The 19,096-nt window shown below is 45.1% G+C and overlaps 1 protein-coding gene across 1 annotated transcript in view; it reads right to left on the reverse strand.

The window, feature by feature from the left end:
- Positions 1-15,449, reverse strand: part of ZNF831 (zinc finger protein 831) — a 105,399-nt gene extending 89,950 nt beyond the window's left edge. The window contains exon 1 of the mRNA XM_023742636.1: positions 14,813-15,449. Within this exon, the coding sequence (XP_023598404.1) occupies positions 14,813-14,863 (51 nt within the window). The 5' untranslated portion in view covers positions 14,864-15,449. The remainder of the gene's footprint in view (positions 1-14,812) is intronic.
- Between the last annotated feature and the right edge of the window lie 3,647 nt (positions 15,450-19,096).

Below are 19,096 nucleotides of genomic sequence, written 5' to 3' on the forward strand. Positions count from 1 at the left end.
CACTAGCCTTCTGGTTAGTGGCCAAGCATGTTAGCTATTTGCACCAGCCAGGGACTCCAAGGGAATATGATACTGGGCTTATAAGCACAGTGTTCCCTACAAAGGCAAACACTGGTTCTATAGCATTCTGACTGCAAAGATTTGGTAAACTATCCATTTGTTTTACCCACATGAAGCCTCACACTTAGCTAATTTTCTGGTGGTGAAGTGGCGTGGTTAGGTGGTAGAGACTCCTGGAGAAACATTCTCTCCACGGAGTCTCTTTCATGTCTGGTCAATCTTCGGAGACATAGACCCAGGGCCCAGTTCTGAGCCCTAACCAACCAACCAGTTGTCATCGAGTTGACTCCAACAGATGGAGACCCCAAGTGTATCAGAGTAGAACTTTGCTCCATGGGGTTTTCGGTGGCTGCATTTTTGGAAATAGATCACCAGGCCTTTCTTCTTTTGGAAATAGATCACCAGGCCCTTCCAAAGCTTCTCTGGGTGGACTCAAACGTTCAAGCTTTCAGTTAGCAGCTGAGCACATTCACCATTTATTTGCACCACCCAGGTTCTCCCCGCCACCACCACCTTGTTCAGTGCTATTCTTTGGTGCAAGTGTGCAGCTTTATGGAGGCGAGGGGGACTGGGAAAGAAGTGACTCTTTCCAAAGCCCCCTTTATCAAAAACAGCCCACAAATGGGCCTCGGGCAAGAAAGAACATGGAAACGCTACAAATACAACTTAAAAATTCACACCTGGGCAACCAGTAACGAAAACAGAGTAAGGATGGCCATACTGACCTCATATAAAATAGACTTCAAATGAAAATCTATTACAAGAGATAAATAAGGACATTACATAATAATGAAAGGGTCAAGCCATCAAGAAAACATAAAACATAACAATTATAAATATATATGCACCTAACATCAGTACTCCAAAATACATAAAACCAATACTGATGGATATGAAAGGAGAAACAGATAACTCCACAATAATAGTTGGGGACTTCAACACACCGCTTTCAATTCTAGATAGAACATCTAAAAAGAAGATCATTGAGGACTTAAATAAAACCATAAGCCAAGTTGACCTCATGGACATATATACAACTTTCCACCCTTCAGCAGAATAATACACGTTTTTAGTGCACATGGATCGTTTTCCAGAATAGACCATATGCTAGGCCACAAAGCAAGTCTCAACAAATTTAAAAAGATTGAAATCTTACAAAGCATCTTCTCAAACCATGGAAGTATAAAACTAGAAATCAACAACAGGAAGAATAAGGAAAAAAAAATAATCACATGGAAATTAAATAATACACTACAAAAAAAAAAAACAGTATTGGGTCACAGAAGAAATCAAAATGAAATTTAAAAAATACTTAGAATCAAACTGAAATGATAACACAACATATCAAAACCTTTGGGATATAGCAAAAGCAATGCTCAGAGTGAAAGTCATAGCAATAAATGACTTTATTAAAAAAGAAGATCCAAAATCAATAACTTAAGCCAACAACTTGTACAAATAGAAAGGGAAGAGTAAAAGAAGCCCAAAGGTACCAAAAGAAAGGAAATAATAAAGATCAGAGCAGAAATAAACAAAACAGAAAACAGAAAAACAATAGAAAGAATCAACAAAACCAGAAGCTGGTTCTTTAGAAGGCTCAGTAAAATAGACAAACCACTGGCTAGAATGACAAAAGAAAAAAATGAGAAGAGACAAATAACCAAAATAAGAAATGAAATTGTAGACATTACAACAGACCCAACTTAGATAAAGAGGATCATAGCAGAATACTATGATAAACTGTATTCCAACAAATTTGAGAACCTGGATGAAATGGACAAATTCCTGGAAATACCCTACCTACCTAAACTAATTCAAAGAGAGTTAGAAAATTTAAACAGACCCATAAGAAAAGAAGATATTGAAAATATCATCAAAAAACTGCCAACAACAACAAAAGCCCGGGACCAGATGATTTTACTGGGGAGTTTTATTACCAAACATTCACAGAAGAGCTGACACCAATTCTACTCAAACTCTTCAAAAACATAGAAAAGGAAGGAATACTCCCTAACTCATTCTGTGAAGCCAGCATCACCCTGATACCAAAATCAGGCAAAGATATCACACAAAAAAGAAAATTACAGATGAGTATCCCTCATGAATATAGGCGCAAAAATTTTCAGCAAAATTCTAGCCAACAGAATTCAACAACACATCAAAAAAAAAAAAATCATACACCACAATCAAGTAGGATTCATACCAGTAGTGCAAAGATGGTTTGACATTAGAAACTCAGTCAACGTAATTCACCACACAAATAAAACAAAGGAAAAGAACCACATGATCAAATTAATTGATGCAGAAAAAGCTTTTGATAAAATCTAATACCCTTTCCTGATAAAAACGCTCAGCAAAATAGGAATAGAAGGAAAAGTTCTCAACATAATTAAGGGCATATATGCAAAACCAACAGTCAACATTATTCTCGAGGGAGAAAGACTGAGAGCCTTGCCCTTGAGAATGGCAATGAGACAAGGATGCCCATTATCACCACTCTTATTCAATATTGTACTGGAAATCCTAGCCAGATCAATAAGGCTAGAACGAGAACCAAAAGATATCCAAATTGAAAATGAAGAAGTAAAACTATCCCTATTCACAGATAACATGATCCTATACATAGAAAACCCTAAAGATTTCACAAGAAAACTGCTGAATTTAATAGAAGAATTCAGCCACTTTGCAAGGTAGAAGATCAACACACAAAAATTAGTTGGGTTCCTTGACACTAACAAAGAGTACTCTGAAAAGGAAATCAAGAAAACAATACCATTAACAATAGCCATAAAAAATGATAAAATACCTAGCAATTAACCTAACCAGGAACACAAAGGCTAACTCCTAGTATTTTAACATTATTAAACAACTCAGAAAGCATCAAAAGGAGATGGAAGGAATACACAGAGCCACTATACCAAAAAGAATTGGTTGACGTTCAGCCATTTCTGGAGGTAGCATATGATCAGCAGCCAATGGTACTGAAGGAAAAAGTCCAAGCTGCACTGAAGGCATTGGTTAAAAACAAGGCTCCAGGAATTGATGGACTATCAATAGAGATGTTTCAATAAACAGATGCAGCGCTGGAAGTGCTCACTCGTCTATGCCAAGAAATTTGAAAGACAGCTACCTGGCCAACCAACTGGAAGAGATCCATATTTCTGCCTGTTTCCAAGAAAGATGATCCAACTGAATATAGAAATTATTGAACAATATCATTAATATCACACGTAAGTAATATTTTGCTGAAGATCATTCAAAAGCGGCTGCAGCCGTATATTGACAGGAAACTGCCAGAAATTGAAGCTGGATTCAGAAGAAGACGTGGAACCAGGGATATCATAGCTGATGTCAGATGGATCCTGGCTGAAAACAAAGAATACCAGAAAGATGTTTACCTGTATTTTATTGACTATGCAAAGACCTTCAACTGTGTGGATCATAACGGATTATGGGTAACATTGCGAAGAATGGGGAATTCCAGAACACTTAATTGTGCTCATGAGGAACCTGTACACAGATCAAGAGGCAGTTGTTCGAACAGAACAAGGGGATGCTGCATGGTTTACAGTCAGGAAAGGCGTACATCAGAGTTGTAGACTTCCACCATACCTGTTCAATCTGTATGTTGAGCAAATAATCCAAGAAGCTGGACTATATGAAGAAGAACGGGGCATCAGGAATGGAGGAAGACTCATTAGTAAACTGTAATATGCAGATGACATAACCTTCCTTGCTGAAAGTGAAGAGGACTTGAAGCACTTACTGATGAAGAACAAAGACCACAGCCTTCAGTATGGATTACACCCCAACATAAAGAAAACAAAAATCCTCACAACTGGACCAATAAGCAACATCATGACAAATGGAGAAAAGATTAAGTTGTCAAGGATTTCATTTTACTTGGATCCACAGTCAATACCCATCGAAGCAGCGGTCAAGAAATCAAAAGACACATTGCATTGGGCAAATGTACTGCAAAAAACCTCTTTAAAGTGTTGAAAAGCAAAGATGTCACCTTGAAGACTAAGGTGCGCCTGACCCAAGCCATGACGTTTTTAATTGCCTTATATGCCTGTGAAAGCTGGACAATGAATAAGAAAGACCAAAGAAGAATTGCTGTCTTTGAATTGTGGTGTTGGAGAAGAATATTGAGTATACCATGGACTGCCAAAGAAACAAACAAATCTGTCTTGGAAGAAGTACAGCCAGAATGCTCCTTAGAAGCGAGGGTGGTGAGACTACGTCTCACATACTTTGAACATGTTATCAAGCGGGATCAGTCCCTGGAGATGGACATCATGTTTGTAAAGTAGAGGGTCAGTGAAGAAGAGGAAGACCCTCAGCAAGATGGATTGACACAGTGCCTGCAACAATGGGCTCCAGCATAACAACAATTGTGAGAATGGCGCAGGACTGGGCAATGTTTGTTTCTGTCGTGCATAGGGTCGTTATGAGTCAGAACCAACTTGACAGTACCTAACAACAACACAACAACGGACATAAAAGATTTATATGATGAAAATTACAAAACACTACTATAAGAGACTAAAAGAGACCTACATAAATGGAAGGACATTCCGCGCTCATGGGTTGGAAGACTTAATATAGTGAAAATGTCAATGCTATCTAAAGCAATCTACAGATACAGTGCAATCTTGATACAAATCCCAAGAGCATTCTTTACAGAAATGGAAAAACTAATGACCAACTTTATTTGGAAAGGAAAGAGTCCCCAAATAGCCAAAGCACTATTGAAGAAGAACAAAATCGGAGAACTTGCATTTCAAAACATACCACAAAGCCACTGTAATCAAAACAGCCTGGTATTGATTCAGTGATAGATACACAGACCAGTCGAATAGAGTTGAGAACCCAGAAATGAATCCATCCATTTACAGACAACTGATTTTCGACAAGGGGTAAAATTCCCTCAACGGGGGAAGAAACAGTCTCTTTAACAAATGGTGCTGGCAAAACTGGATATCCACTTGCAGAAAAATGAAATAAGACCCATACCTCACACCATACACAAAAACTGACTCAAAATAGATCAAAGACCTATATGTCAAACCTAAAACTATAAAGTTCCTGAAAGAAGACATAGGGAGAAAACTATGGGACCTAATTTTTTGTAAAAATAAGCTAACAAATGTAACTACAAAGGCACAAATAGCAGAGGTCAAATTAGATGAGTGGGATCTCATAAAAATTAAACATTTATGCTCATCAAAAGACTTTATCAAAAGAGTAAAAAGACAACCTACAGAATGGGGAAAAAAAAACAACTTTGGGAATGGCATATCTGATAAGTCTGATCTCTAAAACATATAGAAAACTTTAACAAAAAGACAAAGAACCCAGTTAAAAAACGGACAAAGAACATGAACAGACACTTCACCAAAAGGGAAACTCAAGCTGCCAACAAACATATGCAAAGATGCTCACAACCAGTAGCCGTTCCAAACCCACTTCTGTCAAGTCGATTCCAACTCATAGCAACCCTATAGGACAGAGTAGAACTGCCCCACAGGGTTTCCAAGGAGTTGCTGCTGGATTTGAAGTGCTGACCTTTTGGTTAGCAGCTGAGCTCTTAACCACTGTGCCACCAGGGTTCCAATAGCCATTAGAGAGATGCAACTCAAATTGACAACGAGATACCATCTCACCCCAGCTAAAACAGCACTGATTAAAAAAAGCAGACAACGACAAATGTTGGCAAGGATGTGGGGAGATAGGAACCCTTATTCATTGCTGGTGGGACTGTAAAATGATACAACCAGATGGAAAATATATGATGCTTCCTCAGAAAACTAGAAATAGAACCACCTTATGATCTAGCAATCCCACTACTAGGTACATACCCTAGAGACCTAATAGAAGAGACCTGAATATGCACACCTATGTTCATTGCAGCTTTATTCACAGTCGCAAAAAAAAAACCGGAAAACAACCAAGGTGCCCATCAACGAAGGAATGGATGTGCAAAATGGGATACATACATACAATGGAATACTATGCAACCATAAAGAACAATAATAAGTCCATGAAACATAACATGGGTGGATCTGGAGGGCATACTGTATTTTTACACGAATAATGTGTGCCTTTTGTGTCTGTTTGCTGCTCGTGCCCTCCCCCCACGAGGCACCCTGCCAGGCCAATCCTCCTCCACAAGTTGCTGTTAAATAAATAAATAAATAAGCGTAGCGTGCTTACGAAAATACCCAGCAAATGTAAAGCTAAGTGAAACAGGCCAGTCACCTAAGAACTAATATTGTATGATCCCATTTTTAAAAGAAGACAAGAATAGATATATATACAGAAACCAATATTCATTGGTGGTTACCAGGAATGGGTGGAGGAGGGGGGACTCATCCTCTAGACTCTAGATACTTGTTATTTTGGGTGTTGGGAAAAGTAACACAGAACGTGGATGTAATCAGCACAGCTTGACCAAAGCAATGACATCACTAAGAAGCACACAAGAGAAAAGGATATTTGTGCTAAAGAATATGACATATATAATTTGGTAACAATGCCAACAATAACCAAAAAATAAGCGTATGGTCACATATGTAAGTATATAGGCATATATGTGTATGAGTAAGTACATATGTGTACACAGGTAGAAGTATTTATAGGTATGTGTACGTACAGATATGCATGTGCACATATATATATCCATAGAGGACACAGCTACAGATACTTTTCAGACATAACCAAACACCTTGTGAGATTGGTTTTCTGGGTTTGACGGCTTAGGACCTTAGTCGCATGGGACAACTCAGTCAACTGACATAATATAGTTCACAAAGTTCCTGTTCTGTATCCTACTGAGGTGAATGGTGTGGGGGTGCTTAAAAGCTTGGAAGCAGCTATCTAGGACACAACTATTGGTGCCTACTCTTTAGGAGCAAAAGAGAAAGAAGGAAACCAAAGTCTCAGAGAAGAAACTGGTCTATAGAGCTAATAGCCTACACAAGCCATGGCCTCATCTACCCTGAGACCAGAAGAACTAGCTGGTACCTCGCTGATACTAGTCGTTCTGATCGGGGCCACAATAGATGGACCCTGCTAGATGGGGAGAAAAACATGCAACAGAACTCAGATTCTTAAAAAGTCCAGACCTACTGGACCAGTTGCGACTAGAGGACTTCCTGAAACCTATCGCCCTGAGATACTCTTTGAACCTTAAACCAAAACTAGCCGCTGAGGTCACCTTTTAGCAAAATAACAGATTGGCACACAAAATAAAGGATAGTACCCATGAGTACAGGGCTCCATTCAAAAACCATCTATATGAAACCAAAAGGTCAACAATTACTCCAAAGCAAAGATGAGAAGACAAGGGGGCAGGCAGGGAAACTAGAGTATTGGAAATGGAACAACTGGAACGCAATTAAAGAGAATGTTGACACATCATGAAAAATGGAACTGATGTCACTGAACAACTTGTGTAGAAATTGTCAGATGGAAACGCAATTTGCTGTGTAAATTTTCACCAAAAACACAATACAATATTATTTAAAAAATAATTATTTTTTTAATTCACACCTAAGACCCTGAAGGAGAAGGTTATGGAGAAAGATATTAAACATATTAAACAGATTGAACTTTTCAGAGACAATCTGGGAGCCAAGATTGCTGTCTTAGTGATGAATTTCCCAAGCTTCAGTGCATCCTGGACTGCCATCACCCCCGCCAGGCGTGGAGGCACGGGGTCCTTACTTCCCCCCACCACTGGGTAATGGAGTCTCTTTCACCTGAATAACATTACTTAACAAAGGAACAACGTCATTCCTAAAAAGGAAACACCATTATGTTTTCTAAGAACCATAAAATAGATCGCAATTAATTTTTCTAATATACATTGTGGACACTTTATATAACTTTGCACACCCCGAGTGGTACAGCTCCAGACTTTGGGACCATCGCTGTAACTTAAGACCTTGACCTAGAGACCCTCGGGTCTAGACCTTCTGGAGAGGTCTGCTGTTCTGCACTCTGCTCTGTTCCCTCCGTCCCCAGGAGTCTGCAGCAATGGGCTCCCTTGTGCTTTGAGTGCTTCCAGTTGAGGTTGGCCAATGAGCAGCGCCAGTAGTCAGAGAAGGAAGAAGGAGAGCAAGGTCGGCGTAGTTTCAAGGTGGCCTCCGTCCCACTGCTGAAAGCCACACTTGTGCCTGGCGGGCCTCTCCAGTCTCCAGTAACAGCTCCCCACCCCCTTGACTCTAAGGCCTGAAGGTGGGGGGACGCTCCCTACTGCCACCAGTCCTGGGAAGCTTCACCGCCCCTAACCAGGCCCACCTTATCCATTGCAAATAGTGTCCGCCTTAAATTCCTCTGTGAGGGCAGTGGTCGTTCAGTGGTAGACTTCTCGCCATCCGTGTAGGAACCGGGGTTTGATCCCCAGCCAATGCACCTCACATGCAGCCACCACCTGTCTGCCAGCGGAGGCTTGTGTGTGACTATGATGCTGAACAGGTTTCAGCGGAACTTCCAGACTGAGATGGACTGGAAGGAAAGGCCTAGTGATCTTCTTCCAAAAATCACTCAACGAAAACCGTATGGATCAAAATGGTCTGATACAAAACTAATCACGGGGGTGGCGCAGGACTGGGCAGCGTTTTGTTCAGTTGTGCATGGGGTAAGCATGAGTCGGGGGCCAACTGTCCATGGCAGCTGGCAACAACTAAACTCCCCTTCATTGCCCCTTCCAGTGTGCCGTCTGCCGGGACCCCACTGACAGCGTAGCTTATACCACAGCAGGGTGAGTTTCTTCAGAGAGCAAGGGCGCCCCTCACATTTGCCAGGTTTTCAAAGAGTTGGCGAGGACAGGGGCATCTGGCTGGGAGCCCCACCCCCCTGAAAACAGGGTCCCAGCCCAAAGGCTGCTCAGCACCGTTAGGGCCAAACCCGGGTCGGCCTCCACGCTGACTTCTACCAAATTCACTCTATTCGGTGACGAAATATATTTTCTTAAACAAATTGGATAACTGAACAGGCAAGAAGAGAGTTTACAAACAGAACACTTGTGTAAGCTGAAGCCTAAGAGCGGGCCATGCAGATGCCTAGTTTGTATACACAGATTGCATGGTTTCCCTGTAGATGACCCATCGGTTGCAGATGTTTGGAGAAAGAAGAGGGATGTCAGGTTGTCTGAGGCACGAAAGGGGCCTGCCGCCTTAGGTCTGCCACCCATGGGGTCGGGGGCACCTCGGCTACAGACGGAAATGCCAGGGTTCGAGTGTTAGTTTTGCCGCTTACCCACCATATGTCTTCAGCAAGTTCCTGTAGCTTCAGGGATCTCATCTGTAAAATGGGCATCGAAGAGGATTCTTCCGGTCCCATCAAAAGCACTTACTGCAGCATAAGTGCAGCGGAGCAATCTGTTGACAGTTACGAGGATGCTTTTCTCTTGCTCTTTTCCAAGTAACTCACATTATCTTGATGAGCCCACATGGAGAGAAGACTTTTTGCAGACTCGTGGCAGAAGCGGCTAACGTGGGCCAGCCAGCGTTCCAAGGGCTTGCGTGCATTAAGTCATCTAATGGCACAACAAGGAGCCCTGGCGGCACAATGGTTAATCGCTCGGCTGCTAACTGAAAGATTGGCAGTTCGAACCCACCAGCTGCTCTGCTGGAGAAAAGACCTTCCATCTGCTCCCTGAAAGACTGCAGCCTAGAAAACCCTACGGGGCAATTCTACTCTGCACATGGGGTCGCTATGAGTCGGACTCCACGACAATCCACAACCACCACAGTTTTAAAACCAAGCACGTCCTGGACAAACCAGGATGAGGTGATCTCCCCAGGGGTTCCCCAGTAAAGAACAGTACTTGTATTGTGGAGCTTCCACTCTAGTTAGGGAGACAGACAAGGAGTAATTTTTAAAATGAACTGTATGTTGTACTAGAAAATGATAAACACTCTAGGAAAAACAGAGCAGGAGAAGGGAGGACGGGACTATGTGGGGGGAAGGCAGGGGAGGGGCAGGAAGGGAGGGAGGACTGCCATTTTAAATGGTCCCCACGAGCCCCACTGAGAAGAGGGTGTGGGAACAAACACTTGAAGCTGGGGATGGGGTGAGCACGCTGATATGGGAGAAGAGCGTTTCGAGCAGAGGGAGCAGCCAGTGCAAAGGCCCTGAGGTGGGCGTGTGCCCAGCATGACTGTGGCACAGGGCGCTAAAACTAAAGGTGCTCCCCTCCGCGACTAGCCTGCCCAGCAGTGTTTGCAACACGTCTTCTATTTCCCTGGGCCTTTGTTTCTCCACCTGCAAAATGGGGAGAAACATGTCTGGGCACAAAACGTCCTAAATTGTAGACACCCGAGGCACTGCGAAGCTCTGGTGGCGCAGTGGTTAAGAGCTCGGCTGCTAACCAAAAGGTTGGCAGTTCGAATCCACCAGCCACTCCTTGGAAACCCTATGGGGCAGTTGTACTCTGCCCTGTAGGGTTGCTATGAGTCGGAATCAACTCAAGGCAACAGTTTGGTTTTGGGTTTCGAGGCATCGTGCTCATTTAAATGTCGAGTAAGAGGCCTGTCCTGAATACCGTTGTGATGCTTACCCTGTAAGGCAGATGGGGAATGTCGAGCTTAAAGCTTTGTTGTCGGCTGGCAGACAGGACCGATAGGAAGACGAGAGCCGTTACCAGGGATCACCCTCCTTCCTGCACAGAAGGTCACTCTGAAGGTGACCACTGCTGGCTGCTATGTATCCCCAGAGCAGCTCTTCCCGTGGGGGGCTAGCCACGTTGGGGGTTGGTCAACACCCCATGCCACTTAGAACACATATAACGGAATAGAACCCAGCACTGCCGTTCACAATTGCCTGGCCAACTATAAACAGACGCCTTTGTTTATGATGTGAAATAATGTAATTCGGAATATTGCGTTATGACGGTTTATTGTTTTATATAATTACAATCATTAGCCAGGAAAATAGCAAACAGATGAAACGCTGGATTCAAGGAAGGGGTAGGGAAAAGGATCCCAGATACTGAGGTGACTCAGAGCATTACGAGAGTTAACCCCTACAGAGCCAAGTGCCGCTTTGGAAATGCAATGCATGGGAGAACCCTTTGTGAATATACAGAGTGTGCACACTAAATGCAGTGTGTCAGGACAGCTTCCTGGGGCCTGTGGGTTTTGCTCATAAAGGGTATGTGTCCACCGAGACGTGCAAAGATGGTCCTTGATCTGCAGACTCGAGAGATGGCAAGTTCTGCGGCCTCGCAGACTCTCTCCATCTCTCCGCAGGGGGGCCCTGCACAGATCTGGGGGATTTTCCATTTCTTTTTCTTAAGGGACAATTTAAATACAGTAAAATTCATCCTTTCTGGTGTATAGCCCTACGAATTTGAACAAAAGGATACAGTCATGTAACCACCACCACAATCAAGATACAGAAGAGTTCCATCACCCCCCGAATTCCCCACGCCCCTTTTGGTCACCCCCCCACACTGCTTGCCCCTGGCAAACACTGATGGATGTTCTGTCCCCATGATTTGCCTTGTCCAGAATGTCACACGAATGGAATCCTCAACTTCTCTCACTGAGCACAGTAAGTTTGAGTCAGCTAAGGTGTATGCTTCAGTACTTCCTTTGCTTTTATTGCTGCACACGATTCCACTGAAACAGCCCTGGTGGCGAAGCGGCTGAGCACTCGGCTGCTAACCGAAAGGTCGGCAGTTCAAACTCACCAGCAGCTCTGTGGGAGAAAGACGTGGCGGCCTGCTTCTGTAAAGATTATGGCTTTCGAAACCATATGGGGCAGTTCTGCCCTGTTTGTGGGACTGCTGCGAGGTGAAGTCAACTTGACTGCCATGGGTTGTGCCTGCTATGAAGGTGTCCTGGTTGCGCCATGGTTAAAGCGCTCAGCTGCCAACCAAAAGGTCATGGGTTTGAACCCACCAGCCACTCCACAGGAGAAAGATGTGGCAGTCACTTCCGTAAAGAAACCCTATGGGGCAATTCTATTCTGTCCTAGAGGATCACTATGAGTGGAAATCTACTTGATGGCAACGGATTTGGTTTTTTTTTTTTTTTTTACTAACCATTGGAGGAAACTGGGTCAAAGGTACATAAGATGTCTCGGCATCATTTCCCAACTGGATGTGAATCCACACTTATCTCAAAACAAAAAGGATTAATTTATAAAAATAATAAATAACTACGAGAGGGAATTGAAAGAGGAATAGTTCTGCCAGCATACAGGCCGTTGTTCTTTAATGCAGCAGCTGTAATTCCTCTAAAACCAGGCCCCTAAAACCATCCCTCATCTGTCAGCGTGTCATCCTGTGGTGGCTTGTGTGTGGCTGCGATGCTGGAAGCTGAGCCACTGGTATTTCAAATACCAGCAGGGTCACCCATGGGGGACAGGTTTCAGCAGAGCTTCCAGACTAAGACAGAGTAGGAAGAAAGGCCTGGCAATCTACTTCTGAAAATCAACCAGTGAAAATCCTGTGGATATCACAGAATATTGTCCAGTAGTGGTGGAAGATGAGCCCCCTAGATCAGAAGGCACTCAAAATACACAGTGGCTGCAACAATGGACTCAACACCGACAATTGTGAAGATGGGGCAGGACAGGGCAGTATTCTGTTCTGTGGTACGTGGCTGCCATGAGTTGCACCCAAGTGGAGGGCATCTAACAACAACAGGCCCTGGGTGCTGCAGGCCCACCCCTGGAGAGACATTGACTCAACACGGACCATCTTACTCTACATAGTTTTCTTTACGTCAACTCACTTTTCCTTAAGTATCATGATATTCAAAGGTATTGGGGGCTCAGCAGTAGAATTCTCACCTTCCATGTGGGAGACCCAAGTTCAATTCCCAGCCAATGCACCTCAAGTGCTACCACCACCCATCTGTCGGTGATATTGACCAGGTTTCAGCAGAGCTTCCAGACTAGGATGAGCAGGAAGAAAGGCCTGGCAATCTACTTCCAAAAGTCAGCCATTGAAAACCCTGTGTGTCACAATGATCCAATCCTGTGGTGCATGGGGTCACCATGAGTCGGGGTCTGACTGGATGGCACCTAACAGCCACATGAGAGAAAGCTGCACCACTGTTCTGAGCAGGAAGAGATCACAAAGAAACTACAGTGAAAACAGCGAAGTCCCGTAAAGACTCCTCACTGTGGAAGCCAGAGTAGAGAGAAGGCTTCGTAAGGATGCCCCAAGCCAGCTCTACAGAAATTCCTGAACTCGACCTGCCCAGCATAGCTCAGCCATCTCTGCCATGCCACATCCAGAAGGCCGGGGCGGGTGGCCAAATTCCAGACCTCCAGACAAGACCTGTCTCTGAACCCTTGCTCTCCCCCCTACAAGCTCTGGAGCCTTGAAAAAGTCACTTAAGCCCTCTGAGCTGTGTTTTCCTTATCTAGAAAGTGGGGCTCACGTCCGCTTGTTGGAGGGATTGGAGAAGACAGTGGAGGAGACTGTCTGGCCAGGGTAGGCATGCTGACGGTCCTATCTTTCTTTTCCTTTTAATCACACATACGCCTCCTGCCTGCCTTTTGCAATCTTGGTTTTCTGAGTACCTGACATGCGTGTCTCTACCCCAGAAAAGGTCTCCCTGGCTGGTACCCCTTTGTCTCCCACCCTGAGCTCACCTCCCCTAGACAACAATGCCAGAGTCACTGATGCCTTTGAGGTGACCCCCTCCCAAGGAGCTCCTCCTTCACAGCCACACCTCCCCCAACTTCCCAATTTAAGTCCAACTGAGGAAGTGAGTCTTCCCGTGGCCTCTGAGAACCTGCACGCCTACCACAAGCTGACCACAGACTTCAACGTTTGCCCTCATCCATGTTAGCCTTGTACCACGAAGGCTTGCTTTCGGCTGGAGCGGAGCACCAGTGTGGTTACAAGGCACAATATTTTCAACTGGCCGTGACGTTTCTTCTGTTTTTTCCCAGCAAGCGGATGCTGTCTTTTTTCTAAGTTACATCCTGCCTCTCGTCGTAGTTGGGCAGATAACATCTCCTGTTTCATTCTTACAGAAAGATTTGCTACGGGAAAGCAGAGGCTTGGCCTCCGGTTCTTATCTGAGAGCCCCTGCACCTCTTGGTTATTTTGGATACTGGGAACCCGAGTGTGTGTATAAATACATGGTCCGTTGGCCCCTGTAAATCTCATTGAAAAATGCTACCCTTGTGTGGCCGGATCGGTAGACGTACTATAAATAGTGTTTCTATTAAATACCTTGATATTTAGATTATACATACTGTGCATTGTATTTTTAAAACTCTTGGCTAATAAAACCGATGTTTCTAACCAATTCACACCTTCTGTTTAACTAGGTTCATCATTGGAAAAACACTGTTGATAAAGCAAGCACTCTCCTTATAGGTTGCTTTGCTGTTTAGCAGAAGGTGGATGCGGACCTGGCTTCAGACAGCTGTTGTGAGTTTCAGTAACTATTTTGACAAAAGCAACAGCGGTGCTAAGTCCATGAGAGAATTGCTGAACTGGGTCAGACCAGTTTTACGGCACATTTTCTTTATCACTGGGTGCTTGAAGACAAATATATCATTAAGAACTGCGGGGCGAAAAAGAGTTTGCTGGTTTGTTTTAACTGACATCTTAGACATGCTCCACTGTGGAGCATGTTACGTACCTTTATGAAGAGTGACGTATTCTCAGCCAGAGACGCTGAGCTGACCCTCAAAAGGCAGCCACAGATCCAAGACGGGCAGCTGGGCTTCCTCCCCTAGAGGTGAAATGAACTTGAGGGCGGCTCCTTACCTCTCTGCAAGAAGCCTGCTGTTCGTCTTTGCTGAGAAAGCGTCTTAGCATCCTCCACTGGCGCCCTCCCTGAAGCCGGCATCTCAGGGGGCAGCGAGATGCTCAATGCGCCTTAGAAACCCAGAGAAGGCAGGCTGGCCTCCCATGGCTTGGCCTTGGAGTCCGTGCCGTGTTTAACTGAGACAAGCGCCATTTCTCACAAGCTAGAAGAGACTCAAGCCGAGACGAAACTCGGACTGGCTCGGAAATAGGAAGTAAATTATTTTCTATACATTTTACCTAATGTCACGGTAGCAACGATTAGAAAACAGGAAGAGAGAGAAGCAGAGGGGGAGAAAAAAAATAGAGCCCAGCTCAGGCCTTGTTGGGTAATTGTGATGTCGGAGCTAAGAACCAGCAAGGAGAGCGGCTGCCCAGGAAGGTGAGTGTGCAACCAGAGTGCGTGAGACGAGGCTGTCCTGAGCAGGTCGTTAACGCTGAGAGCAAGGCTGGTGGCACCCATCGGCCAGCAATCTCTGCCATCCTGTCTTTACTTAAATGTCAATGTTTTATTCATCACACACCTATTGGCACTGATTTTTGTTTTTAAAATAGTACATTAAGATATTGCCTGGATTACTGAGTTTTTTTTTTTTTTTTTTTTGTGCCCTCTTAAATTTTGCACTCCCTCCCCGCCGACGGCGAGTGCCTGGCTCTCCTCACCCAAGTCCTCATCCCTCTGGCTGCCTTTGGAAGGAGACAACAAGGGACAGAGGCAGGGCGATCACTCGTTCGCTGTCTTTGAAAAATATAATTATTCTAAGTGGGGGAGGCTGGGGTTGGGAGAAAATCTCTAAATAAGAAACTTATTTGAGGGGTCAGACGGAGCAGGTTAGAGGCAAAATTGGCGGGGGGCGGGTAGTACACTAACTATTTTAAGCTGGTTTCCTGTTGTTTTTAGATATGTCATTTCACTAGGGAGAGGGATGCTCCTTTGCTCCACTGTGTCATCAAACTGACAAAGGCAACTCGAAAGGTTAGATGAGGCGCTTAGAGGCCAGTGAATCTAAGTCAATGGTGGTGGATCAACTCAGAGACTGAGTGTGAGAATGTTTGCACCACTTGAAAAATGTAATTAATGTCACTGAGTTGTACATGTGGACATTGTTGAAATGGTGAACGACTGTATATTTTCACTAAAATTTAAAAATATATATATCCAGCTGTTCATTAATCTCAGTCTCCTCTTTTGCTAGATAGGGGTCAGGGGAGGTTTCATCTGGCAGCATGATCCCCAAAGTGAGTTGGGATTTGGAAGAACCAAATTGTACTTCCCGATCCCCCAGCTCCAGTGAGCACATGCGCTGGCCGCCGGGAGTGTGGGAAATGGACAGACGCAGAGTCAGCACAAGGCAACTCGTAAATTATGGCCGAATGATATTCCATTGTATGGATGAACCACATTTTGTTTATGTTCATTCATGTGCAACACAGCTCCTCCTCCAGCGCCCCATCCTCTGGATCCCCTACCACCCAGCAACCAAGGAGTAAATGCCTGGCATGGGAACCTACTTCAGCGCCGAGACCAGCGTCTGTTCTGACTCCTTGGCACCTGCACCTTGATGGTTGTTAAACACTATCTGTATCACCCCTGGCCACAACAGACATATAAATAAAGCGTCGTGGGAACCCACAGGAAGAGGGCTTGGGGAAGTCTTCCTGGAGGAAATGGCAGCTAACTTGGCATTGCAGGATGCATAGGAGTTTGATAGACAGAAGAAAGAGCAAGATGAAGCTGGGAGGCCTGATATGCACAAGAAGGTCAGAGACGTGGCGTGTTCCACTGCTTCTGGAGGGTTAGAGTGGACGTGTGGAGGGAGAAGAGGAGATGGAAATACTGGCGCGAGCCAGCCTGCAGAGCATCTGGAACATCATCGGAGGAGACTGGACTTTCTCCCGGAGTAGCAGAGCCCTCCAAAAGCTGTGCTCGACAGACTAAGCCATCCTCAGTTCTAGTCCCCTGGGAGCGCCTGGGCCAGACGTTTCCAGGAATTGACCACGGAAACCCTCAGGAAAGAATCTGTGCCCACATTCTGAAACCAAAAAGATGCTGATTTGCGTCTCCGACTCCAAAGTTGCAATCTTAATGCACTTTATTAAGGTAAGTTAATGGAAAATTTTCTTGTACAAAAGCTACTATAAAAAATTTAAAACCCCTGGATTAAAAATAAATATCTCAACTGAGGAATGAATAAACAAAAATGTGGTCCACCCATACACTGGAATATCATTCGGCTGTAAAAAGGAATAAAGTTCCGATAAGCTACAGCATGGATGAACCTTGAGAACATCGTGCTGGGTGAGAGAAGCCAGACACAACCGCCACATATCGTGTGATTCCATTTACAGAAAATGCCCAGAATGGGCAAATCCATCAAGACAGGAAGGAGATTAGTGGTTGCCAAGGGGCTGGGTGGGGGATGGGAGTGACTGCTAACGGGCACAGGGCTTCTTCTTGGGCTGATGAAAATGTTCTGGAATCAGGTAGTGGTAAAGGAGCCTTAAGGAGCCCTGGTCGTGCAGTGGTTAAGCACTTGGCTGATAACTAAAAGGTTCACTGTTCAAACCTCTCAGCCACTCTGCGGGAGGAAGATGCGGCAGTCAGCTTCTGTAAAGATTACAGCCTTGGAAACCCTGTGGGGCAGCTCTACTCTGTCCTATAGGGTGGCTATGAGTCGGAATTGACTCGACTGCTATGCGTTTGGCTTTGGAAAGGAGCTCTGGGGTCACAGTGGTTAAGCGCTCAGCTGCTAACCAAAAGGTTGGTGGTTCAAGCTCACCCGGCAGCTCCGTGGGAGAAAGACCTGGTGATCTGCTCCTGCAAAGATGTCAGCCTAGAAAACTCTATGGGGCAGTTCTACTCTGTCACATGGGGTCACTGTGAGTCAGACTGGACTCGAGGGCAACCACCAGCAATGGTTGCACAACTTTGTGAACATACTAACACCCACTGGACCTTACACTTTCAAAGGATGGATTTTCTAGAATGTGAGTTATATCTCGATGTAATAAACGCACTAACAGACCTCTCCCTTTCTAAGTTGTGTAAACACTGTGCTATCCCTCTCCTCTTCAGAGCCTGCGACAGATAACCAAGCAGCCGAGCCTGTGGCAACAGTCACCAACGAAAAAGAAAAACAATGTTCAAAGAGTTGTTGACTTGCTTTCTGAGCCCTTTCCCCTCCACCAAAGAAACAAACAAAGAGATACCTAACTCACTTGCCAAGAGCAAGCCTCCTCTGGCAAATTGTAGTCTGCAGCAACTGTTCTTTCAAACAAAGCTACATGGGGTGGTTACAATAAAACAGAGCAAAGCCAAAGAAGACATCAGGTGTCCGTGTGTCCGGGAGACACACTGTGCACTGGCACCCTCAGACACACATCCCTGCCGAGCCACCATGGCCAGAGGGAACAGAAAGATCCCTCTCCCTGGGGTTTGCTCCCAGGACCTTGCCTGGACCCCAGATGTGCAGTCCCAGGGCAGAAAGCCCCGGGGTGAGGAGCTGGCTGCAGCTGAGCTGTCGCCCTGCCTGAAACTCTGAGTGCAGCCACCCGCTCACCCTGGGTGGAGCATGTGGCTGGTGGGAGCAGAAATGCTGGGCCGGGGTATGGCACGGCCCCCAGGGCAGGCGGGGGACACAGACACCTGTCCCAGTGCCCGATGAGTCAAAGCAATAGTGGCAATGACATAAGTCCCTCCAAGCTCCGTCCAAGGTCCCCAGCACTCTTGCCACATCCTGCCGCCCGCCTTCTCTCCCCCACCCCCAGCAAGCCTCTTCAAAGTACCCACGTGTACCAGGGAGAGGACCTAGCAAAGCGTCAGGTCCCCAGAGTGTGTTCAATAAGTGAATGTCAATAGAGAAAACACTCTTCAAATCCACCCAGGGGCACCTTGGAAGAAAAACCTGGCTATCCACCTCCCCCCCAAAAAAATAACCAACCCTGTTGCTGTCAAGTTGATTCCAACTCATAGCAACTCTATAGGACAGAGTAGAACTGCCTCATAGGTTTTCAAGGAGCAGCTGGTGGATTCGAACTGCTGACTTTTTGCTCAGAAGCCAAGCTCTTAACCACTGCACCATCAGGGCTCCTATATGTCTGTGTGCGTGTGTGTATATATGTATTATATACCTGTGGTAAAACCTGTGAAAGCCAGAACCTGTGTAGGGCAGAAGAAAGAATCTAAAATACTTTCCACTGAAATGAGCAGGAGGAAAGTGGTAAGACTGCACCCTGTCAGAGGCA

This window comes from Trichechus manatus, unplaced genomic scaffold, assembly GCF_000243295.1.
Source record: "Trichechus manatus latirostris isolate Lorelei unplaced genomic scaffold, TriManLat1.0 scaffold00008, whole genome shotgun sequence".
Lineage (NCBI taxonomy): Eukaryota > Metazoa > Chordata > Mammalia > Sirenia > Trichechidae > Trichechus > Trichechus manatus.